This window comes from Podarcis tiliguerta, assembly GCF_965153285.1.
Source record: "Podarcis tiliguerta genome assembly, chromosome: 17".
NCBI classification, from domain to species: domain Eukaryota; kingdom Metazoa; phylum Chordata; class Lepidosauria; order Squamata; family Lacertidae; genus Podarcis; species Podarcis tiliguerta.
Window position 1 is genome coordinate 10,293,814 of NC_139550.1, and position 26,357 is coordinate 10,320,170.

At 43.3% G+C, this 26,357-nt stretch overlaps 1 protein-coding gene across 2 annotated transcripts in view; it reads left to right on the forward strand.

Moving 5' to 3' along the window:
* Positions 1-26,357, forward strand: part of DNAH6 (dynein axonemal heavy chain 6) — a 124,075-nt gene that overhangs the window by 32,913 nt on the left and 64,805 nt on the right. For both annotated transcript variants that reach the window (XM_083419152.1, XM_083419153.1), the window contains 17 exons: positions 56-211; positions 2,005-2,166; positions 3,093-3,230; positions 3,327-3,494; positions 4,134-4,282; positions 4,849-4,956; positions 6,975-7,530; positions 7,689-7,811; positions 9,343-9,525; positions 10,226-10,369; positions 11,539-11,760; positions 12,365-12,512; positions 13,600-13,757; positions 15,059-15,190; positions 21,434-21,605; positions 23,868-24,014; positions 24,113-24,186. In XM_083419152.1, coding sequence (XP_083275278.1) covers positions 56-211; positions 2,005-2,166; positions 3,093-3,230; positions 3,327-3,494; positions 4,134-4,282; positions 4,849-4,956; positions 6,975-7,530; positions 7,689-7,811; positions 9,343-9,525; positions 10,226-10,369; positions 11,539-11,760; positions 12,365-12,512; positions 13,600-13,757; positions 15,059-15,190; positions 21,434-21,605; positions 23,868-24,014; positions 24,113-24,186 — 2,940 coding nt within the window. The remainder of the gene's footprint in view (positions 1-55; positions 212-2,004; positions 2,167-3,092; positions 3,231-3,326; positions 3,495-4,133; positions 4,283-4,848; positions 4,957-6,974; positions 7,531-7,688; positions 7,812-9,342; positions 9,526-10,225; positions 10,370-11,538; positions 11,761-12,364; positions 12,513-13,599; positions 13,758-15,058; positions 15,191-21,433; positions 21,606-23,867; positions 24,015-24,112; positions 24,187-26,357) is intronic.

Here is a 26,357-nt window from a genome sequence, read left to right on the forward strand (position 1 = left end):
CAGTTACAATTTTAAACGTATATTCTCTAATAAACATTGTATATTCTCTGTAAAGGTAGATTCTGTTGACAACTTTGATTGGCAAAGGCAACTGCGTTACTATTGGGACCTGGATCTGGATAACTGTGTAGCTAGAATGGCTTTATCCCAGTACACTTATGCCTACGAATACTTGGGTGCATGTCCAAGATTAGTGATAACCCCACTCACGGTAAGACCTTGCCCTCAACCTCATGCACGTAGTATGATATGTAAGCGAAAACTGGAACTTTCTGTTAGATACTGCTAACAAATAGTGTTCACCTTTACATAACATTGCTTTTAAAAACTGTTCTGTATAGCCATATAAACAGGTGTTACAGCATCATGTAGAAGAGTTTGGATTTGATATCCCGCCTTTCACTCCCTTTAAGGAGTCTCAAAGCGGCTAACATTCTCCTTTCCCTTCCTCCCCCACAACAAACACTCTGTGAGGTGAGTGGGGCTGAGAGACTTCAAAGAAGTGTGACTGGCCCAAGGTCACCCAGCAGCTGCATGTGGAGGAGCGGAGACGCGAACCCGGTTCCCCAGATTACGAGACTACCGCTCTTAACCACTACACTACACTGGCTCTCATTATGGCTTTCCCCCCCATAATGTACACTTATGGGGGGGGGGAAGGTATTGCAGGGATAAGTTGTCAACTCAGGATTACCTTTCTCTAGGGCTGTAGACTAATAATAGTTTTTAAGAGATTTGAAGGTGACACAGTAGAGACATCATTGTCCGTGGAACTAATTTCTGTTGCTTCACTAGTATGTCTGTTCAGCCTGCTCTTGCAGGTGAAGCACAGCAAATAGCCTGGAAACCTGTTTAGACCAGTAAGATGGTGAGGTCACAAAATAAGTGAGTTAGTGGAATCAGGGCTTCTTCGTGTCTCCTTCAACTCTCCACAAAAGCAGCCCCCACCTATAGCTGAACAATGCACAAAATTTTGAACAAAGTTAACCATCTCATATTAAATTACAATTTGAACAAGCTCCAAATATTATTATTTATTTGAATTAACTCTTTTTTTGCTATTATTATTTAAGCTTGTCGGTTGCTTTTTATTCAAAAAGGTCTGCAAGTGACTTATAACTTATTTAAAAACCTAAGTGTAACAAAAATACATTATAATATAAACACATTAACACAAAAACATGTGCAGTTCATAAAAACACACAAAGAACCCCCCCCCTCATAACAGCAGCAGAAAGCTACAGCACCACACTAACAGCAAAACAACACTATCTAAAGTCTATCTGAAGTGTGGGTAAAAGGTACATTTTACCTGGTCCTGAAAGCCTGTCATTGAAGGTGCCAGGCAGATTTCACTGGCTCCTATGATTTCCCTCTTGCTTAGTGCATGAATCCTGAGCAGTTTCAGCACTGTTCAACAGTAACTTCAGAAATTTCAGCTGGTTCGCAATGCCGCTCGCTGATTGCTGAAGTGTTTAAGTCAGAATCTTCACATCCAGCTTTTTAAAGACCAGCACTGGTTACCAGTTTAATGTCAGGCCCAATTCAAGGTATTGGGTTGGGCAAAGAAAACCACACTTCTGAATGGGCTGGACCAGGATTATCTCTTGGATGTTTGGGTCACATCCTCAGATGTTCCTCCTAATTTACATGATGTTGCAATGTAGAGGCAAGAGTCATAAAGTTTTGTGGTGGTCCAGAAGTCATTTGGCACACCGTGGTCTATAGTGACTTAGGATTGTACATTATTGATAGAAATTAGTGGGAATAGTTTCTACTGGTGTTGGGTCATATGTCAAATATCTTCAGTGAATTATGTTCCCAATGGCTGAGCTTTTTTTTAGTGATCTAATTCATACGTACTAAAGCTATTAGCTTTTAGGAGTGGAATGTGCAAACCGTTGAAGATTATACTGCAGTACAATTGTGTTATTTTAATTAGGACATAATTTCATAGCACTCTTCAGTATCGATGCATATGTAACTTTCTACACTTTGACTCAGGATCGTTGCTACCTCTGCCTTATGGGAGCATTGCAACTTGACCTCGGTGGAGCCCCAGCTGGACCTGCTGGCACTGGCAAAACAGAAACTACCAAAGACCTTGCAAAAGCGCTTGCCATCCAGTGTGTTGTGTTTAACTGTTCAGATGGCTTGGATTACAAGGTATGGAGCACGATATGTGAATACCTTTATTGTTCTGTAGCATTTCATGTTAATGGAGCTGATGAAGTTCCTGCCATTTGTAATTTCCATTAACAAATATTATTTTCAGACGCTGCAATAACTGTTGGATGCTGAGCTCATGGTTGGTGTAAAGTATGGGATTGTGAGAGGAAATATAACCTGTGCTTTAAAAAACCCAGTAGGACTGTACCACCAATGACTGTTGGCAAGATGACTGTGATGGAATACAGTAGTGTCTTCACAACCAACACTGCCCTTACTGATAAACCAACTAGCAACTGTTACATCTTTTGAGGATATATCCCAGATGAAATTCCCTTGGCACCCAGCTGTGTTGCACATGGCACACTGGACCTAGGATACCTATTTTGACTGGCTCATGGTCCTCTCTTCCCTCGCTTCTCCGTAACCAGGCAGGCTGCAGGTGTAGAGAGACACAACAAACTAGCTTTAAAGCAGGATACAGCATTCAGATGTGGCAATAAGCCACAATTAACTGACGCAGAGATGAGCCAAGCTAACTTCAAATCCTGGTTTGTTGGCCACAAGTATGGTTTGTGAGCTTGGTCACTTTCAGATGTGCAGCTAAGCCAAATTTAAGCTACACAAACCACAACAATGATATTTTGTCTAAGTCATTATTGTTATTTTTATGTTTAATGATTTATGGATCTCAGCATACCATTGTAGTAAATAGTATATCAGTTTTAGAGCAGAATTATATAGTATTTGGTTCATGCCTTGCACTACCAGAAGGAGAGAACTGAGGACATATAACCCAGTCCTCATGTGAGCAACAGAGATACACTCCTTTTGCTCTGTGCCTTAAGAGTTTATTGCCTGAAATTACAGCTTTTGGAGAGAGATAACTGAGACATGTTAACTAAGATGAACTATTGTTCCAGATGATGGGACGTTTCTTCAGCGGCTTGGCGCAATCTGGAGCATGGTGCTGCTTTGACGAATTCAACCGAATTGATATTGAAGTTCTATCTGTTATTGCTCAACAGTTGATAACCATTAGGAATGCTAAAGCTGCTAAGGTAATTTCTGTGTTTTCTGGATAACAGAAGCTCAGTTTCACAGTCTTAAAAATTTTCACAATGTAATAATTGTTCTTAAATTGTTTTTTCAAACAGCTCTCTCGGTTTATGTTTGAGGGACGTGAAATAAAATTGGTGATGACTTGTGCGGCTTTCATTACAATGAATCCCGGCTATGCTGGACGGACAGAATTACCTGACAATCTGAAAGCACTTTTCAGGCCATTTTCAATGATGGTTCCTAACTATGCTTTGATTGCTGAGGTACCTTTTAATATATATGATTATGCAGAAAGTGTTTGAGAGCAGAAAATGACAACGTGGGAATAACGAACTGGAACAGTTGTCTTTAAGTGGGCCGATAGTTGAACATCCTTGGAAAAACCACCCCAGGATCTCTTTTTCATATTTCTATTATTATGTCTTCTTTGCAACAGTTAGTTTACGCACTAGGGCATGGGTAGGCAAACTAAGGCCTGGGGACCAGATTTGGCCCAATCGCCTTCTAAATCCAGCCCATGGACAGTCCGGGAATCACTGTGTTCTTACATGAGTAGAATGTGTGCTTTTATTTAAAAGGCATCTCTGGGTTATTTGTGGGGCATAGGAATGCATTCATTTCCCCCCCGTTCAAAATATAGTCTGCCCCCCCCCCAAGGTCTGAGGGACAGTGGACCGGTCCCCTGCTGAAAAAGTTTGCTGACCCCTGCCCTAGGGGGAGCACTAACCCACATCATTACACTCAGGTAGAAACACCTTTCAGATAAGACCAATGGTTCCATCTCAGCTGCATATTGTTGAGCCTTCTCTTGGAGTCACATCGTACGCTTACTGATGCTCTGCCGATAGTTTAAATTTCTTTTATTTTGTAAGAACACACCACTTGCCTTTTTTGTACTTTAGGTTATTTTGTATTCAGAAGGATTTGAATCAAGTAAAACACTTGCAAGAAAGATGACTCAGATGTACAAACTGTGTAGTGAGCAGCTTTCTCAACAGGACCACTATGATTTTGGAATGAGAGCTGTCAAATCTGTTTTGGTCATGGCTGGGTAAGAATCTGCATACTGCATGAGCTATAATTTTAATTTGGATATTCACTTATCAACATGCCCAACATATAAACATTTTACTTACTTACCCAACTTAGAAATATATACATCTTATTTGTTGGTCCTATTTGTTTTAAATAAAAAACTGCCACACTACTACTGTTGTATCTAAATTTTATAATTTTTTGCAGATATGGGCTGTTAAAAATTTAAAGTTCTTTGTGGCATTAAAGCTCTAGCACTGATTGTTTCTCTTAATTTCTGAGATAAACCTCTGTGGACTGTATATGTGGAAATATCTTGATGCTGCAGGAAATGAGACTGCTCCTGGTTATGTGGAGCTAGAGATGGGGTGGGGCAGGGAGATAAATTTGTTCACGTTTTAATGTGAACCTATTTAATCTACATGCTCTAAACCAATACATAAACTGAAATGCAGTTATTCTTCCATAGTTGCATTCCTGCAAATTTAATGATGCAGTTCTGCAACCAATTTTTTAAGAATAAATTTTATTGGTAATCATAATTCTGTTAATATATGCTAAAAAATGTTTCTATAATTGTAGGTCACTAAAGAGAGAGAATCCAAATCTGAATGAGGATGTTGTATTAATAAGAGCATTACGAGATTCCAACCTTCCAAAATTTCTTACAGATGATGCTGTTTTGTTCAGGTACATTTCTTAGTAAATTAGCGTTTTCTTTCTTAGTAAATTAGCGTTTTCTATAATTAAACACTGAATCTTTATTTTTCCATAAGTGAATATGACTCTTCCGTTATTTCCAGTAGGAATGCTATAAGATAATCATTAAATGACAATAGAAATTAACTACACAACCATTTTCAACAGTTTGAATACTTAAACTTACTTGTTTATAACATAAAAAATTTCCTTGACATCTGATGGGAGGGTGTTCCACAGGGCGGGCATCTCTACACTACTTGTAACCTCACTTCTCGCAGTGAGGGAATCGCCAGAAGGCCCCACTGAGCTGGATCTCAGTGATGGAGGTGGAGATGCTCCTTCAGGTATACTGGGCCAAGGCCGTTTAGGGCTTTAAAGTCAGCACCAACACTTTGAATTGTGCTCGGAAACATACTAGGAGACAAAGTAGGTCTTTCAGGACCTGTGTTGTATGGTCTCAATGGCCACTCCCAGTCACCAGTCTAGCTGCCACATCCTGGATTAATTGTAGTTTCTGGGTTACCTTCAAAGGTAGCCCTATGTAAAGTGCATTGCGGTAGTTCAAGCAGGAGATAACTAGAGCATGCACCACTCAGGCGAGGCAGTCTGTAGGCAGGTAGGGTCTCAGCTTGCGTACCAGATGGAGCTGTTGTCACAGTTACAAGCGTGCCTTCCTATTTAGCAAGATCTGTTACTCTGCCATCCTGCTGTTTTCATTGTTTAAGTCTACCAAAGGCAGATTCTGCCTTTATTCCAGAGATCAGCTCCAGTTTCTACTGTTCAGAGTAAATTGTCTTACTGACTTCGGCCATTCCATCCAAGCAAAAGGAATAGGACGCTTAATGTTTATTTTTCCAGAACCAATGACTCCAGCGATGCTTTATTTTTTTCCTTCAGTCAACCCTAGTCTTCCCTCTGAGTAAAGTAGCCCACTTTAACCATCTCCTTGTGGCTGAAGGACTATATCACGCCCAAAGAGTGGAAGCCTCTGAGAGTAGTATTGCTTTCTCCCTAGAGTACAACTGTGGCGTTTGCCCTCCTAGGTGTGTGACATCATACTGGGTTCATAAGGAAAGGGTTAACTAAGTGTAAAATGATTAACCAATAGGAACCCAAGGGGAGGAGTTAGAGTTGTTAAGAAGTCAGTCTGGAGTTAGAGAAGAGAGAGGGAGGATAAGTCTGTGGGTTGGGCTAGTCTGTTGTGAGAGAGTGAGAGAATCTGTTAAGAGGAGTCAGTTAAACAGTGGGATAATCAGTCAGAAGGTATTAGGAAGGGGATAGGCCGGTAAAGAAACTAAGGTTAAGAAACTGACAAAAATTATCTGAAACCATCAACTTGTTAAGGCTTATAAAATAAACTTGTTTATTTGGTTTAATGTTAACAACTGTCTGGACTTAGTGTGTACCCGAGAGAAACGGGTTGGTGGCAGCAGGGAAGTGAGCGCAGTGGTGGCACAGGGATCAATAGACCGTCAAACGTCCGGGGACCCTGTGTGATCGCCACAACAACCAACTCTGCTCTATGGAAAACTACAGGGTCAGCATGTGGAAGTCAGTCCTACACCTTCCGTACACATCAACAGATGCTGCCTTTGGGAGGTCCCTTTCACCAAAGGCAGCATCTCCCAAATTCAGTCACACTGTACATTGCTGTTGATGTACATTGCTTTTATGCATACTTACTTGCAAGATTGCCCCATCCTGGATCCATGGAAGAAAGGGGGAAATTGAGTTTACTTAGGAATCCCCCTTTTCTGTGGTTCCAGGGTGGGAACAGTCTACTTACCTCCTAGTAAAGGGGAAATCGGTTGATGAAGCTGAATATATTGTAGAGTCCACACTGGACAGAATGGGGATTCACACGTAAGCTCAAATCTGTCTTCTTTGCTGCATAAAATGTGGGTTATTGTTCTGCTTTGTTGTTTAAGTATTGTCTTGAGGGTAGGAGAGATGGGATAGAAATACTTTAAATAATCAAATAAAGCTTTTGCTTTCATTTCTTTCAGTGGGATTATATCTGATCTCTTTCCTGGAGTCATAATACCAGAGCATGACTATGGAACTCTACAGTCAACAATAATAGATGTCATGCTTTCCAAAGGATTACAGGCTGAAGATACCATGGTTCATAAAGTCATACAACTTTTTGAAACAATGCTGGTAAGGCATGGTGTCATGCTCGTTGGACCAACCGGAGGTGGGAAAACTACAGTTTACCAGGTTCTGGCAGATAGCCTTGCAGCGTTGCATGAAGCAGGTGAAGAAAACCCTTTCTACCAGCCTGTTAAAACATATGTTCTGAACCCTAAATCAATTACAATGGGTGAACTATATGGTGAGGTTAACAATTTAACTTTGGAGTGGAAAGATGGCCTGATGGCTCTTAGCGTTCGAGCTGCTGTGGTTGACACCTCTGAAGATCATAAATGGATCATCAGTGATGGACCTGTGGATGCCTTATGGATTGAAAACCTAAACACCGTTTTGGATGATAACAAGATGCTTTGCCTGGCTAACAGCGAAAGAATCAAACTCACACCGTACATTCACATGATGTTTGAGGTACTTTTCTTTCTCAGGTTCAATTCCCCCCCCCCCCCCCAATTCTTCATTCAGTGCATAACTGGAACAAAGATATCGCACTATTTATTTGCATCTTTGCTTATGGCTTTTAAAATTTATATACTGAAGCAGAAATAAGCAATATCCATGACTTTCAGGTGGAAGACTTGAGGGTTGCTTCACCTGCTACAGTTAGCCGATGCGGAATGGTCTACATTGATCCTGAGGAACTGAAGTGGATCCCATATGTGAAGACTTGGATGGCAGGCCTTGAAGACAGAGTAGGTTTTGCAAAAGCACTTTTAAGCAAAAGGGAAAACTTTCAGTGTTCTTTTTAACTGACACCCAACGCTCTGTGGTGCTGAAACCTCACTGGGGCTGTGGACAGGAGGCAAAGGTTGCTTCTTGGAGCAATATTTTAAAATATATATTTTTAATGCTTCTGGAGGCTTTCAAACATGCTCAGACCCTCTAGTTTTTCAGTGGCTTTGTTTTTGCTCAACTTTGGTCAGCATGGGGCACTGCAATACCAGGGAAAGTGATTTGCAAGCCCATGCACTAAAACCCTGTTCCTGGAGCCCACCACAAACCGAAGAGATGAGACATGACAACAATGTATGGGTTTAAAGGTAAAGGTAAAGGGACCCCTGACCATTAGGTCCAGTAGTGACCAACTCTGGGGTTGTGGCGCTCATCTCGCTTTACTGGCCGAGGGAGCTGCCGTACAGCTTCCGGGTCATGTGGCCAGCATGACTAAGCCGCTTCTGGCGAACCAGAGCAGCACATGGAAACACTGTTTACCTTCCCACCAGAGTGGTACCTATTTATCTACTTGCACTTGACATGCTTTCAAACTGCTAGGTTGGCAGGAGCTGGGACTGAACAACAGGAGCTCATCCCATCGCGGGGATTCGAACTGCCGACCTTCTGATCGGCAAGTCCTGGCCTCTGTGGTTTAACCCACAGTGCCACCCGTGTCCCCTGGGTTTAAATTAGGCCACTGCTTTATTTATTTTCAGGTGTGGGAACCTTGGCTTAGGCCTTGGAAGGTATCCCTCTCGTGCCCGATAGGGGCTGAGGATGCGCAGGGCAATCAGGTGTTGTGGGAGGGGACTGGAAAGCATGAACTTACCCAGCCTGCTCTCCCACTTCACCTAGCCGGGAGTTTGACCTATATGCCGCCGCTGTAGGGCCAGTGACCCCCACAATCAACCCTTTAACAGGCCCTGCATACGCTGCCGCATAGGGGTGCATCAATATGCTGCCCCCGACTCACAGATAGACTATGGAATACCGACCAAGGCCTAAAACCGCCAAAGTTGTGACGAGATGCTATGGGGAAGGCGAAACCTGCCAACGCAGGAAAATTCCTTCCCGGTTCTGAATATAGCAACCATCCTACGACCATAGCAGCGCCCGCTGACCTGTAAATCAAGAGGTTAGCCTGCAGCAGAAGACCATGTTATATGCAGGGATGGTTGGGCAGGTGAACCTGGAAAGAAAAACAAGTGAGCCTGGGCTGAAGAGCATCGGTCCTTTGCTGGTCCTTGCCCCACCCCCAGCTGGCTGCCCATAGGCCTGCTGAGATGGGGGCGGAGCAACGGCCTCCCTGTATCAAGGTGGGTGGCTCCCCAGTCCCAGGAGCCTGCGCGGTGTCGCAAACCCCGCCCACCCAAGGGAGGGGGTGAGCAGGAAATGTATGTTTCCCATATGGATTAATATGTCAAAGATGCTTTCATCTTAGGAGCTGTACTTACTTCTCAAAGTGGGATAAGATAGTAACTGTGTACAAATATTTATTCTGTTTTTTAGTTCAATGAGGAAACACGAACATACTTGTTTGACTTGTTTTGCCATTACGTTGAAGGCGGCCTGAAATATGTTCACAAAAAGTGTTCGCAAGCTATATCTCAAGTGGACATCAGTAAAGTTACAACTCTCTGCTGTTTACTGGAATCACTGCTCCTTGGAAAGGGAGGTCCCAATATGTCAATGGTATAGCTATTTACTCTTACTCCTTGTGTCTGTAGATTATGGGGGAAGACCTCAGTATCAATATCCTGTTATACTTTTAAATAACTATTTCTGTGTGGGTCTTCCCAGATAATCCCTTTTATAACTGAATAACTCTGTGTGTGTGTGTGTGTGTGTGTGTGTGTGTGTGCGCGCGCGTGCGCACGTGTGTGTATTGTTGGATGGGTGATTCCACTTAGCAGTTTATTGTGAACGTGGTGCTGCTCATGCATGCAAGTTTTCCTCAAAAATTAAAATCTCAGATAAAAAATATACTTTTAGATCATCTGAGAAGCATTCAGGGTGCAAAGGCCTCCTAAAAACAAGCAAAAAATCCCCAAACCCAAACGGTTTTGACCAGGCATCTGAAACACCATCTTGGGGATAGGAGTTCAATAGAATTGTTGCAGCTCAGGTTTCTTAATCAAAAACATATTAAACGATAAGAACATCATAAAAACCCTCACACAGGAAAATATCTAAAATCAAGTTAAATAGAAAATATCATATCTGTGTCGCTTATACCTGCTAAGGTATAATAGCATATTATTTTTTAGGAAAGAGAATTTTAAATTTACCTCATTCAGATTGCTGGTGTTTTCTGTATGTTAATCTGGTATGGGGAAAATAGTGCACGTGTTTTTTTAAAAAAGTATTTATTTTCCTTTTCTTCTTTGTACAGGAACAATCTAGGTTAAATTCTCTTGTATGCCAGACTTTTGTTTTCTGTTATTTGTGGTCAGTTGGTGGAAATTTAACAGAGAACTATTGGGATGGTTTCGATACATTTATAAGACAGCAGTTTGAAGATAACCCTGATGCCAAGGTATGAAGCATACTATTTTGCTTAAACATTTTCATTTATACTGATTGTGAGAGCGGCGTAATCTGGAAGAGCAGGAAGAATTTTTCTGCGAATACATCCTTTATAGAGGCACTTCTACAAGTGCTCTTGGAGTCAGACATGCCCCGCAAACAATTCATTTTTTAATTGGGTAGCTAAACCCAACTTTTTGTGACCTACAAAATTCATTCATGAATTCCAGGTGTGAAGGAATATCCGTGAATCTTCATAACTGGACCCTATGTTTATCACCCATGTCCCTTCTGAGGGAGGTGCAGAGGGTGGCAACACAAGAACAGGCCTTCTCAGTGGTGGCTCCTGATTGTGGGAGGCCCTTTGGAGAAAGATATGCCTGGTGCCATCACTATCAGATTTAGGCATCGAGTAAAAACATTCCTGTCCTCCCAGGTGTTTGGCTCTTAATTGGGGTTATGTATTATGATAGCCTGTGTTAATCTTTTAGCAGGTTGGAGTAGGATTTGTCCTTTTTATTTTATTAAAGGATGAGCTCTTTGTGTCAATTGTGTTTTAATATCTTTGTGATGAAACTCTGAGGCATTTTATGCCATAAGCAACAAATAAATGCAATTAGCAGCAATAACTTCTGTTGCGATTCACAATGTGCAGTTTGGGCTCTAACATGGAGTGCCTTTTGAAGGGCTTACACCTCAAAACAAAGTTCTGGTCTTCATGATTGTGGGAAGATGCCCAAGAGTTTGTTTATTTGTAAAGTTTCTGTCTTGCCCTTTATTATACAATCGCTGGAGGGTGAAATACAACTAGTAAAACAGTCATGAAAACAGACGTTAAAATATTAAAATTTCTAAAATTCAGAAACCAGTTTTATATATAACATCCTTCCACCAACCCCTGCTTCTACCTATCACCCCAAGCTAATAATTGTCGGCTCCTGTCTTGAAGGAAGAGTAGTCCACAGGTCTAGAAATCAGGGAGAAATTCTGAACAGGGTATGCATGTATTTGACAAAATAATTCAAAACCCTTATATGCCTGTACAAAGAGAGCTGTTTCCCTAATTTGATACCTATCAAATCTATTCTTCAGGTAAGACCAATCGGCCCTTTTGCCATGTATTCCAACCCTTCTTCCCAGTTCTTGACAAGGATGAATGTCATTATTTTTTCTCCCTAGCTTCCAACTTCCGGTGATTTGTGGAGTCTTTTCATTGATTTTGAGACAAAGCGACTGGATCCTTGGGAGCGGATTATACCTACATTTAAATACAGTCACACTGTACCATTTTTTGAAATGCTTGTTCCTACCACTGACACTGTGCGCTATGGCTTTCTTATGGAAAAATTGCTAGCTGTCAGACATTCTGTGTTGTTCACAGGGATAACTGGGGTTGGCAAGGTGAGATTTCTTTTGGTTGCTTAACAAAATAGTTGAATCATTTATATAAATCCACAAACATCAAATACACCAAGTTATTAATTAGTAATTTTAAGGGACATTAGTTAAGGCACTGTTTTAATTAAATCTATAGAGATTCCCCGAGAGAGTGGAGAATAGGTAGATAATGTTGTAGGGAGAGGCACTGAATAAATTACTTATGTAATCTTCTAATTATCTTCTGATCTAATGATGAGAGTAAAAGTGGAAAAATAGGTTCCAAAACAAAATGATGCATTGTAAACAATTTGCTATTTAACAAGTTTGATTAATGTTTTGGAAAAGTAAGCCATCAACATTTTCAGATCGCACAATTTTTTAAATCCAGTGACCATGAAAAGCTCATCGTTAGCTGACTTAGCAACTTGATAGTGGTAAATTTCGGTGGCATAAATTCAAAATACTTGTTCAGGGAACAATCTCTCAAATCTAGATTTCTCTGTGTATAGTCCAGCAGAGAATTCTACTCATTATGAGGAGCTAATAATATTTCCGAATGTAACTGCAATTATTTTTTGTGCGTATAATGCACTGTTGCTTGCTATATTTTTTTTGTCATTTGAAGTCTGTAGTTGCAAGGGCACTGCTAAACCGAATACAAGAGGAAGCTGGTTATGTTCCCGTATACCTAAATTTCTCTGCTCAGACTTCATCAATAAGGACACAGGAGATTATTGAATCGAAATTAGAAAAGAAACGGAAAAATATTTTAGGTAAAGAGATTTAATATATTTTGTTGCCTAAATTGTGTTGGCTGTATTCCTTGTAATCAACTCTTCATTCTTTTTGCTGATTTCAACAACACTCCACAACAGGTTACCTATGGTTTTCCTGCAGAATTATGGAGAAGAATTCTCCCAGAGATAAGGCTAAATAATTACACCTGGAAGCAGCAGGAAGAAAGAAGATTCAGAGTTCTTCAGTTTTAAAGCTGTTGGTTTTTAATTAAATGTAGGCTTGGGCTGAAGAATCTTTGTCCTTCCTGATACTGCTGAACTATAACTCCCATCAAGCACAGAACATGTCCCGGGATTATGGAAATTTTAGTTCAGCAACATCTGGAGAGCCAGAGCTTCCCTGCACCTGATGTAGGCTATAATCTGATGTACTCCATTCAGTTTAACACAGGAGGGCAGCATTGACATTTGGGAAATGCAACATATCTTCACATACTGCACTCTAATGAAAAGTGAAACAATATTTTGACCGGAAGTTGTTATGGACATGTTTCATTCATCCTCTTTTGCTCCTTCCTGTGCATACTACCCCATGCCCTGCCACTGTTACATATATCTCCCTCCTATAAATTGTACAATAATATAAAATTTGCTTTGTTTAGCACTAAATCTAAATCAAGTGCATTTTCTAAGAATACAGTCACATCAGGTATACTGAATACCCACACGGGGTCTGAGTAGGGCTTTGGATAAAAATGGCATAAAATTGCCTAAACACGAGGGGTTCCAGTAAAGAATATGCATCACTGCATATTCATCCAGAAAGGATTCTGTTGCTTTCAACATTAGGACAACAGTCAATCTGTATTTTGGCATTTATGTTTACTTCTGTAATATTTCAACCATTCTGCCACATTATTCAGGTCTTTAATTTACTTAATATTTGCCACAGTCAAATTAAAGCCTGTGAAATAATAAACTTCGGTTAATCAGTGTTCCATTTCAGTTTAACTGAAAGCCTGCTAATTTCTGAAGTGTAAAAAAACTCGGTGCTATTGTGTATTAATTTTGTTATTTGGGGAAAACTTACCAGCAGTGGTTTCTCCGCTCTTCTGTTGTTTAGGAGCACCAGGGACAAAAAGAGTTGTCATTTTTGTAGACGATCTAAACATGCCTAAATTGGATCGTTATGGTTCTCAGCCCCCTATTGAGCTACTACGACAGTATCAAGACTTTGGAGGGTTCTACGACAGAGAGAAACTGTTTTGGAAGGAAATACAGGCAAGTCTGCCTTCAGATGGTTGTGACAGTGAATGTTATAATCTGAGTACCATCTATTCTGTTGGGAAAGTATTGAGGTTCCTGTTATGTGCTGAGCTTGGTTCCTAGAACAATAGGCAGGTAGGATCCTGGAAGGCAGCAACCTGATTGGCCTGCAGGAGCAACCCAATAAGGCTCCAGGAGGGGAGTTGAATCAGCCAATCACGCGGGACCCATTGTGTAAATAAGCCAGAGGTTTTTTGGGGGAAACACACTCACTCACTGTTTACCATGAGCTAAAATAAAGAGCATGAAATCAACACTCAACTCTGAGTACATTTCAGTTCCTTACCCCCAATGCCCTGTGGGTTCAGCCTATCGGGTCAGTAAGATCCAGACTCCAATTGTCAGCTGAACAGGACATTTACTTAGGCGTTGCAAGGACAGTGCGGCACAAACTCAACCAGCAAGTGGTTGAGGGATGGCACACTTCCAAACAAAGGGAAGCAAAGGGTCAGTTATGTCAATATATGGCAGCACTTCCCTCTGCTGGCTTCCACTGGTTTAATCACAAGGCATAGCAACTTTCTTAGTTTTCTCCTCTTCCTCTGTCCTCAAGTTATAGCAATAGCTCCTGCGTACATGTTGTTCTGTCCTTCTCTCATGATTCTCTGGAAACGCACAAGCTTCACATTCCAGCATTCACTTGCTCATCCTTTCTCTCACACATTTCAGTTTTTAATTTTATTATTTCTGTTTTTTTATGACAATACGACCCCCCATTTATTTCCAAAAAAGGCTTCCCCGCCTTTTTTTGGAACACATATCCATCATGGTACCTTATACCAAGCATAGGCAAACTCCAGCCCTCCAGATGTTTGGGACTACAAGTCCCATCATCCCTAGCTAACAGGACCAGTGGTCAGGGATGATGGGAATTGTAGTCCCAAATATCTGGAGGGCTGGAGTTTGCCTATGCCTGCCTTATACATCTCTAAACTTCTATTCATTCATTTTGCTTTCCACCTGCTTCATTTCCCCTTCAACTTATGCAGACACAGCATTTCCTTACACCTGATGATTGCTGAAGGGCATTGAATGAGGTTTAAGGTTCAAGCCACCACAAATAATTTTAGCCTGCCTTGATATTTACTGTATATAGAATTTCATCAGTACAATTTGATGCTGAATTAAAAATAAGAATAGGAAATCAGGCATATTATCTAAGCTGTGGTTTAAATGTAAGAAGCAAGTTTTTATAGGATTAAAGACTTAAGTATTATGTTTTGACGCAAAATATCTATGATCTTTACCCCCCCTAGGATGTAACTATTTGTTCAGCCTGTGCACCTCCAGGTGGTGGACGTAATCCAGTTACAGCACGTTTCATTAGACATTTCGCGATGCTGTGTCTTCCGACACCCTCTGAGCATAGCCTTAAACAAATTTTCGAGGTCAGTAGCAACTTCCCCACAGTAACAAAGAACAAAAAATAGATTCTTCTGTTCAGTCTGTCATAACAGGCTGTTCTGAGATGCTGGACTTATACAGATTCTTAGTAGCATGTGTTACTTTCTGAAGTGCTGAAAGTTTTTGATATGCATTTATGCATGTTATTGAAGATTGGCACTGAATGCAGAGTCCTGATGCCTTTAAATATCAGTGCACTTTAGACCAAGTCTGTGGATACCAGATGAGCAAGTGGGGTGCTGCAGGAGAGAGAATGTGTATATGTGCACATGGACGCACTCGCTGTATCCAGTAAGATGGATCCTCTTGAAATTCCATAATTGAAATTCCATAATTTCCCCCCTAGACTTCCCCAACCTTATAACCATCCTCAAATCACGTATCACATCTCTCTTGGCTGAACCATAAAAATCACAGAATGGTGTTTTCTAGCACTGGTACAAAAACAGGGTTGTGAGATATGAATCATTATAGATCCTCAATTTTTTTTCCCCTGAGGGCCCCCCTCAGAACTACCATCTTATCATACACCACCTCTCGTCCATATTCCTGTGGTTTGTTAGTGGTTTGGTCATCATGCTATCTACAAAAATCTAAGAGGATCAATTGTTCTGGTAGATAAGCAAAAAGAAGTGGGTAGTACCCACGGCACTCTCTAAAAACTCCACATGATCCTGTTTTTAATTGATGTATTTCTTCAATCATAGAATCAACTGTAGAGCTGGAAGGGGCCATGAGGGTCATAGCACTGTATTAGTGAGCTTTTGAATTATGGATCTGTATATTGTAATTGTTTGTGTAAGTTGGTTTTTTATACTTTGTAAACTGCTTAGAAGCCTATTTTGGCATTAAACTGTAAGTAAGCAAGTAAATAAATAAATGCCCTCTTTCTCACTCACTGCCACACCTATGGGTGCGGGGCTGAAGGTGGGGACTGATGCAAATTGAAGCAAGTATTAATCACCCCAATGAACTTCAGGCTAAAATGTGTGGTTTTTTCCTACTTCTGAAATGATACTGATAATGAAAAGGCCTTTAAAATATTTGATGTAGCTACATAAGTTTGAGCTAGCCATGACTATCTTTGATGTAGACTAGCTCTTTCTTTTTTTCTTTCTTTCTTTTTTGAGAGACATTCTCCTAAATAAGCCTGAAATACATTGTTATAGTCAGCATTTGTTTGACACGGTAAATAATAATAATAATAATAATAATAATAATAATTTATTATTTGTACCCCGCCCATCTGGCTGGGTTTCCCCAGCCACTCTGGGCGGCTTCCATAGAAACAAAGAATACAGTAAAATATCACAGATTAAAAACTTCCCTGAACAGGGCTGCCTTAAGATGTCTTCTAAATGTCAGGTAGTTACTTATCGCTTTGACATCTGCTGGGAGGGCGTTCCACAGGGCGGGCGCCACTACCGAGAAGGCCCTCTGCCTGGTTCCCTGTAGCTTTGCTTCTCGCAATGAGGGAACCGCCAGGAGGCCCTCGGAGCTGGACCTCAGTGTCCGGGCAGAACGATGGGGGTGGAGACGCTCCTTCAGGTATACTGGGCCGAGGCCGTTTAGGGCTTTAAAGGTCAACACCAACACTTTGAATTGTGCTCGGAAACGTACTGGGAGCCAATGTAGGTCTTTCAAGACCGGTGTTATGTGGTCTCGGCGGCCGCCCCCAGTCACCAGTCTAGCTGCCGCATTCTGGATTAGTTGTAGTTTCCGAGTCACCTTCAAAGGTAGCCCCACGTAGAGCGCATTGCAGTAGTCCAAGCGGGAGATAACAAGAGCATGCACCACTCTGGCGAGACAGTCCGCGGGCAGGTAGGGTCTCAGCCTGCGTACCAGGTGGAGTTGGTAGACAGCTGCCCTGGATACAGAATTGACCTGCGCCTCCATGGACAGCTGTGAGTCCAAAATGACTCCCAGGCTGCGCACCTGGTCCTTCAGGGGCACAGTTACCCCATTCAGGACCAGGGAGTCCTCCACACCAGCCCGCCTCCTGTCCCCCAAAAACAGTACTTCTGTCTTGTCAGGATTCAACTTCAATCCATTAACCGCCATCCATCCTCCAACCGCCTCCAGGCACTCACACAGGACCTTCACCGCCTTCACTGGTTCTGATTTAAAAGAGAGGTAGAGCTGGGTATCATCTGCATATTGATGGACACCCAGTCCAAACCTCCTGATGATCTCTCCCAGCGGCTTCATATAGATGTTAAAAAGCATGGGGGAGAGGACGGAACCCTGAGGCACCCCACAAGTGAGGGCCCAGGGGTCTGAACACTCATCCCCCACCACCACTTTCTGAACACGGCCCAGGAGGAAGGAGCGAAACCACTGTATAACAGTGCCCCCAGCTCCCAGCCCCTCTAGACGGTCCAGAAGGATGTTATGGTCGATTGTATCAAAGGCCGCTGAGAGATCCAGCAGAACCAGGAAACAACTCTCACCTTTGTCCCTAGCTCGCCGGAGATCATCAACCAGCGCGACCAAGGCAGTTTCAGTCCCATGGTGAGGCCTGAATCCCGATTGGAAGGGATCCAAATGGTCCGCATCCTCCAGGCGTGCCTGGAGTTGTTCAGCAACCACACGCTCAATCACCTTGCCCAAGAATGGAAGATTTGAGACTGGGCGATAGTTGGCCATACTGGCCGGGTCTAAAGATGGTTTTTTAAGAAGCGGTTTAATGACCGCCTCTTTCAGCAGATCTGGGAATGTTCCCTCACAGAGGGAAGCATTCACCACCCCGCAGAGCCCATCGCCCAGTCCTTCCCGGCTAGCTTTTATTAGCCAGGATGGGCAAGGATCAAGGAGACAGGTGGTTGGTTTCACGCGTCCAAGCAGCCTGTCCACATCCTCGGGGGTAACGGATTGAAATTGATTCCATGCAACTTGACCAGACAGAGCTCTAGCACTCTCCCGCCCCGGCCCTGCTCCCACGGTGGTGTCTAGCTCCTTCCGAATATGAGTGATTTTATCTGCAAAAAACTTTGCAAAATCATTGCAGGAGATCTTGGGGTCTTTACAAGGCCCCGGTGGTAAAGGTGGTTCCGTTAAGTTGCGAACCACCTGAAAGAGTCTCCTGCTACTATTTTCTGCAGATGCAATAGAGGCGGTGAAGAAGGTCTTCTTCGCCGTCGCTATCGCCACTTGGTAGGCTCGACGTTGAGCTCTAACCTGTGTCCGGTCAGATTCGGAGTGAGTTTTCTGCCACCGACGCTCTAACCGTCTCAACGATTGTTTCATCGCCCTCAGCTCTGAAGAAAACCACGGGGCTGTCCGGGCTCCATGCAATCGGAGAGGGCGCTTCGGAGCCAGACAGTCGATAGCCCTGGTTAACTCCACATTCCAGCGGGCCACCAGGGAATCAGCTGAAAGGCCATCAACATGGGTTAGAGCATCCCCTACCACTCTCTGGAAACCATTTGGATCCATTAAGTGGCGGGGGCGGACCATCCGAATTGGTCCCACCTCCCTGCAGAGGGGACGGGTCGCGGAGAAGTCCAGTTGCACCAGGAAGTGATCTGACCATGGCACTTCTTTTGTTTCACTTTTACTTAGTGTCAGATCACCCACGTCACTAGAGGTGAACACCAGGTCTAAGGCATGTCCATGACTATGAGTTGGGCCAAACTTATTCAGGGACAGCCCCATGGAGGCCATGCTTTCCACGAAGTCCCGAGCAGCCCCTTGTAAGGTCGTGTCGGCATGGATGTTAAAATCCCCTAGGACAACCAAACTAGGTGTCTCCAGGAGAAAATCCGCCACGACCTGAAGCAGCTCGGACAGGGAATCCTTGGTGCAGCGGGGAGGTCGGTACACCAAAAGGAATCCTGTACTGCCCCTATTGCCCAACTTCCAGAACATGCACTCAGAGAGCTGGATCTTCCCAGTAGGACGCCTGGTGCAAGCTAGTGACTTCCTAAAGATCACTGCAACCCCCCCTCCCCGCCCACATGACCTGGGTTGCTGTGCGTAAGAGAAACCTGGTGGGCAAGCAGCGGCAAGGACAGGCCCATCTGCTTCCTCCAACCAGGTCTCTGTCACACATGCCAGGTCAAATCCTCCATCCACAATCAAGTCGTGGATGGCAGTGGTTTTATTCATCATTGACCTGGCATTGCACAGCAACACTTTCAGGTCATGTGGGTTTCCCTTGTTGATTCCAGTATCCATCCGGTCAAGGCCAGACCCGGAGGCAGGGATAGTCTTCAAACAACGACTAAACCTGCCTCCTCGGTAATGACATGGTCTGGTCTTAGCGTAACTCCGCCTCCTGCCCATGATCACCGAGATCGGATGTCCCAGTGCTTTCCCCCCTGTGAAACTTGTCCCAGCCATTGTGTTGGCTAGGGAGCCACTCCCAGGCAGCCCTGATCCCACCCCTTAAAAACAAAACACAAACTATACAGAACCAATAAAACAACAACAAAAAGGAACAGAACAATTGTACTAAAATTAATCCCCAACCAACTATCCATCCCACCCACCCACCCCCAACAAAGGAAAAAAGAAAAAAAGGAATAAAAATTTAAATTGCCACCGACTGCTTGAGGACATTTTAAAGCACATTGACCACCTGGAACAGGGAAGCAATGGCAGAACACTTCCCACACTTCCCCAAAAGTTTGTTCCAGATAAGGGCCTGGGCCACGCCCCCTGGGCCAGTTGGAAAAGGCCCTGGAAGGGAGCAGGCCCTGCAGTCCTCACCCAGCCGATGGTCCGAGGATTTCCTGCAGCAGGAGTCCCTTTATAGCCGGGAGAGAGGGCCTGGGCCACGCCCCCTGGGCCAGTTGGAAAAGGCCCTGGAAGGGAGCAGGCCCTGCAGTCCTCACCCAGCCGATGGTCCGAGGATTTCCTGCAGCAGGAGTCCCTTTATAGCCGGGAGAGAGGGCCTGGGCCACGCCCCCTGGGCCAGTTGGAAAAGGCCCTGGAAGGGAGCAGGCCCTGCAGTCCTCACGCAGCCGATGGTCCGAGGCCTCACTGCAGCAGGAGTCCCTTTATAGCCAGGAGAGAGGGCCTGGGCCACGCCCCCTGGGCCAGTTGGAAAAGGCCCTGGAAGGGAGCAGGCCCTGCAGTCCTCACCCAGCCGATGGTCCGAGGCCTCACTGCAGCAGGAGTCCCTTTATAGCCGGGAGAGAGGGCCTGGGCCACGCCCCCTGGGCCAGTTGGAAAAGGCCCTGGAAGGGAGCAGGCCCTGCAGTCCTCACCCAGCCGATGGTCCGAGGCCTCACTGCAGCAGGAGTCCCTTTATAGCCGGGAGAGAGGGCCTGGGCCACGCCCCCTGGGCCAGTTGGAAAAGGCCCTGGAAGGGAGCAGGCCCTGCAGTCCTCACCCAGCCGATGGTCCGAGGCCTCACTGCAGCAGGAGTCCCTTTATAGCCGGGAGAGAGGGCCTGGGCCACGCCCCCTGGGCCAGTTGGAAAAGGCCCTGGAAGGGAGCAGGCCCTGCAGTCCTCACCCAGCCGATGGTCCGAGGCCTCACTGCAGCAGGAGTCCCTTTATAGCCGGGAGAGAGGGCCTGGGCCACGCCCCCTGGGCCAGTTGGAAAAGGCCCTGGAAGGGAGCAGGCCCTGCAGTCCTCACCCAGCCGATGGTCCGAGGATTTCCTGCAGCAGGAGTCCCTTTATAGCCGGGAGAGAGGGCCTGGGCCACGCCCCCTGGGCCAGTTGGAAAAGGCCCTGGAAGGGAGCAGGCCCTGCAGTCCTCACCCAGCCGATGGTAAATGGTCTGCATAGTTGTGTCTAATATTGCTTGGTGCCATCACCCTTTTCTGTGTCTTCACAAATTAAAGCAAGTTGTTTAAAAAGCACCAGAGCAAACCAAATGCAAATATCCCTGCCCTACCTACTGAGCCCACCATGAAATCTTTGCCATTGAAAATTGCACCTTAACACGATAAACCCATTAGCAGTACTGCTTGTTCACATTTCACCATTCATGCTGATGGATTTGTTTGCACACATGGAAGTTTCTCACTGGGATGAATGGGGAAAACTGAATATGTGAACTGGCACTCAAACACAATAATAGATCAATAGTTGGACTAGCAAATGCCTGAAAGAAATACAGGACGTGCTTTTCTGTTAATATAAAAAGATGTAGTTCCACTTTTTAAAAGAAACATTGAAATCACAGCTGGCTTGAGTAGAATAAAAGAGAGAACACCACAAAACTTTAATTACATTTTGAGCTTAAGTTTTGTTTTGTTGTTTTTCCTCGTACTAGGCTATTTTAAAAGGCTTTTTGGCTGACTTCTCTACAACAGTAAGGCAGAGTGCAAAAAGTATAGTGGAGGCTGCTGTTGAAATATATCAAAGAATGAGCATTGATCTCCTTCCAACACCAGCAAAATCCCATTATGTGTTTAATTTACGTGATTTGTCAAAATGTGTGCAAGGTAAGGTGTATTTCCACTTGGCACAATCTCTGTACCAGTTTTGTGCTCACATTGTCAATAATTATTTTCCTCAGTAATTTTTCTCTACTGTCTAATGTTAGCATGCTATGTTTTACCTTTAAATAACTTTATTCTTGGCATATTGCTGTGAAAAAGCAGTGCATTGCATTCCTCTAGAGTTACTGTGAATTTTGAAAGTTCATTTCAAGAGAATAGAGAAACGTTAGTAGTAGCAGTATAGACTTGTACTGAAATAGAAGAAGACAGCCAGTGCAATACTGCGTAAAATTAAAATTGTAAAAGTAAAGCTGTGCTGTTAACTCAACACCATGTTCTTTCTTTTCTTTCCTTTTTTAAAATCAAAAGGTTATTTTGTTTATCATAATTGTGCATAATGTACATCACATACTTAAAAACAAAACAAAATAACGTGTATTACAACAAAGTAAGTGCATAGGGTTGTGCATTATATTGAGCCTTTTACTCCAGTACATAATAAGTATGCCAATATTGTCACCCCTCTCTAACCCTTACCCTATTAGTTAGTTTGACTGTGCATACCATTTCCCATAATTTCATAATCTATTATTCATCCGTTGGAGTCCTTATTTTATTTAACTTTGCAGAGATCAACATTCCAGCAGTTAAAAGATGCAGTACAGTTCTCTATCTTCAGATCACTCTGAGTACAATCAAAGGGTCTTACAAGAGCTTAAATATAACCTGTTATAAATTCAATCTCATTTATTCTTTCTACCCAAAAATTCCTTATTCTGAGACAAAACTGGAAAATGTGGACTTTATGTACATTTATTGTCTGTCATCTCCAACATGTATTACAAACATTACTATAAATATGGTTAAAACTTGTAGGGGCTAAATACTACTGGAGAATTTGCAAAAGTTATCTTCAAATTTGTGCTGACTTTCTGCTTGGGGATTTTATTCCAAATGCAGTTTTAAACATCTGTTGGAATTTGACAACCCAGCTCTCTCTCCCAGTTATTTTTATAGGTGATCATTGAATGTCTCTCTCTATAATGATTTTATATATCTTACTCAGCAGACCGAAACCAGGCTTTTAAATACATTAATGTTGCTGCCTTGAAATATCCTTTAATGGATGAGAAGGATAGTCAATTTCTTAATTATTTTTAGCCACAACCCACTCCCCCATAACTCTTGGTTTCCCCCCCCATTTCATGCAAAGTTTATAAGCAGATTCTGCAAATCTTCAAGTATCTTTGCTGATACCCCCCCAGTGATATCCCACACAAAACTAAGATTTTAGAGAGTATTACCCTTTGGGACGCGGGTGGCGCTGTGGGTTAAAGCCTCAGTGCCTAGGGCTTGCCGATCGAAAGGTCGGCGGTTCGAATCCCCGTGGCGGGGTGCGCTCCCGCTCTTCGGTCCCAGTGCCTGCCAACCTAGCAGTTCAAAAGCACCCCCGGGTGCAAGTAGATAAATAGGGACCGCTTACCAGCGGGAAGGTAAACGGCATTCCGTGTGCGGCTCTGGCTCGCCAGAGCAGCGATGTCACGCTGGCCACGTGACCCGGAAGTGTCTTCGGACAGCGCTGGCCCATGGCCTCTTTGAGTGAGATGGGCGCACAACCCTAGAGTCTGTCAAGAGTGGCCCGTACGGGCAGGGGTACCTTTACCTTTACCTTACCCTTTTTACATCTTACAGGAGAGGGGACTAATAAGCAAATATAGTCGTACCACATTTTGAGTCCGCCCCATTTAGGGTCCATTTCTTCGAACGTCCACGGCAAACCCAGAAGTACCGGAACGGGTTACTTCCAGGTTTGCTGCACACGCAGAAGCACTAAATCGCGCATGCGCAGAGCGGCGCTTTGTTGAGCATCCCTTTTGTCGAGCGTCCAGGGCTCCGGAACGGATCCTGGATGCCAAAGGAGGTACAACTGTACTGGCAATTTCCACTCCCTTTTCTGTTTTCATCAGAATTCTCCAACATCACTAGACTCCCCCCTGCAACCATATGTTGTTCTGTTGTGGTGATTAATTTAGGGTGACTCAAGGGTAAAACCAAGCTGCCGTTTGATGCTGCAACCAATAAATGATGAACACATGTGTGTTAATTGGACATCAAAAGCTGTCACTAACAGTTTTAAAACCCAACAAATCCTCTGCAAGCATGTTTAAGTATTGGTTTTAAATTTGCTTTAAAAGGATTTTTTCAAGTTTTCAAGTTTTTTTTTTACATATATTATCACAATTTTAATGTATTTTTCTATTGCAGGCATGTTGCAATGCAGCCCCATGTCAGTTCGAGACCAGGCACAGATATTCAGGCTGTTCTGTCACGAGTCCCAAAGAGTTTTCCATGACCGTCTCATCTGTAGCGAAGATAAACAATATTTTTATTCCATGTTATCTGACATGGCCAGTAAGGATTCTTACTTTACTAGTATATATTATATTTAATCTGCATACTTCATGCTTGCAGAATTAACATTAACTTAACCCACCTATTTTACATTGTAGGCAAATATTTTGGAGTCTCTATTGATCCAGACTCATTTGTGTCTAAACCCATCTTATTTGGTGACTACATAAAGGTGAGGATTCCGTAGAAAATAAAACTGGATAGAACAATGTCTTTATGATTTGACTTCTATAAAATGGGGCTCTTGTTTTTGAGGTACAAAGACACAATGTGACCTGTAAAGTAAATGAACTCTGCTGTAGAAACACTGTGAATTTAGGTGGTATTTTTACGGTGAGATTTAGTGCGGTTCTTATGCCAGATTGATAAAAGTAAAAAAATTATAGTGCGATGTGATAAAAACTGCTAAGAATTAAAACATTTCCCCCCCATCCTGGATGCACATGAAGCATTTCCTCCACTGGCTTGCAGGAAATCTTTGGGAGGAGAAAAGGATAAGAAATAAAACCTACACAAATCTAGAGTGGAGTCACTAAGATGGTTGGATGGCATCTTGTACACCTCCTTCCAGCAACTCCTGCAGCTAGGCTGGTGCCAAACATATTGCTCTGCTTTCCCTTGGGCTATATCAGCGAAGTTGAGAGGGGGGTCTTGTCATCTGGGCAGCCCAGGCCTCTATACATCCTGCCCAGGCTTGCACCCTGGGGAGGTCACTTCAGTGCTGCTAATTCAATGGTTGGACTTCATCCCTGGAGGCGCACTCCATTCTCTCTTGAGACAGATGGATGCCAACAACATCTTTCTTATATTGTCGTCGTTTAGTCGTGTCTGACTCTTCGTGACCCCATGGACCAGAGCACGCCAGGCACTTCTGTCTTCTACTGCCTCCCGCAGTTTGGTCAAACTCATGCTGGTAGCTTTGAGAACACTATCCAACCATCTCATCATCTGTCGTCCCCTTCTCCTTGTGCCCTCCATCTTTCCCAACATCAAGGTCTTTTCCAGGGAGTCTTCTCTTCTCATGAGGTGGCCAAAGTATTGGAGTCTCAGAAAAACTAGTATTATGAGGCCTTGGAAACAGCTTGCAAATAATTCTTGAATGTGAGCAGCACCAAGAACGTTGCCATCAGATAACTGAATAGAGTGGAAAAAATAGCCAGCCAGCTTGACATCTGATATTTATTTGAATAGTCCATTTCTTCTGTCAGCTTCTGGATGTGTCTCCTGCTGGCCACAGACAACTCAGCTGGCCTCATTCCTAGACCTCCAGCAGCAGTTTTGGGGCTGAGATATCACTCATAAATAAATAGTGGAGGCTGCTAGGACTGCCCGATAATTTTTCACAAGAAACAGTCACTTGAATGTTATCTGTGCTATGGAGATGGAGTTTTCTCAGATGTGAAATGTCCATTAAATTAAAAGGAGCTGTCACATTCAGCAATAAGTTCTGAACCGACTTCAGAGCTGACAGTTCAAATCAATGCAGAAAGCCAACAGCTGGTCACCAGATGGCAGTGGCACAGGCATATGGAAGGAGCATGTTGGGGGTTTCTTGCTCCTTTGCATTGGAATCTTTCCTAGAGCAATATCTGCAGCCTTGAGAGATAAACCTCAGTACTTCTAATTACCAGATATTTACCTACATAAATATGGTTTGTGTTCGTGAAACTGTATTTCCTCCAACTGAGGTTTGATGGAAGGAAACTGCTCAGTGGCAGGTGATTTCAATCATAAATTGTAGAAAGGATGATAAATAATATGAATGGATGGATAGTGTTGATTTCTTTTATTTTTATTTTTTTAAAACAAAGTAATAACAGTAAATAAATTACAATTAAAATGTGCACCCCACCCCCAAGACCATTCCGTTCTAACTATCCAACCTTCCAAAATTTCAACACCTCTTGCGATGGTTTGACTCTTTTCCATTTTAACAGTACAAATCACCTTCTGTGTCTCCTCAAAATAATTTCTCCTGCATGTTCCCCATCTTACCTTAATAACACATGTTAATTTATCATTAATAGCTATACCCCTCACCTCTTTATACCACTCTTCCATTTTATATTTGTCTTGCCCCTTCCACTTCATAGCTATAATAACTCGTGCAGCCGTCAATAAATTTGTGAGCAAGTCCTTCATAGCCTGTGAACCTTCCACCCCATCGTAAATTGAGAATAATGCTACCTCTGGACTTTCGGTCAGCTTTAACCCAGTGATTTCTGTTATCTCCTTAAACACCCTTTGCCAGAAAAATTGTACATATTTACACCCTGTGTCTATTTCTTTTAGTCATTCAAAGGAGTGGAGATGATCCTCAGTAAACTCTCCAGGAGGATTGCT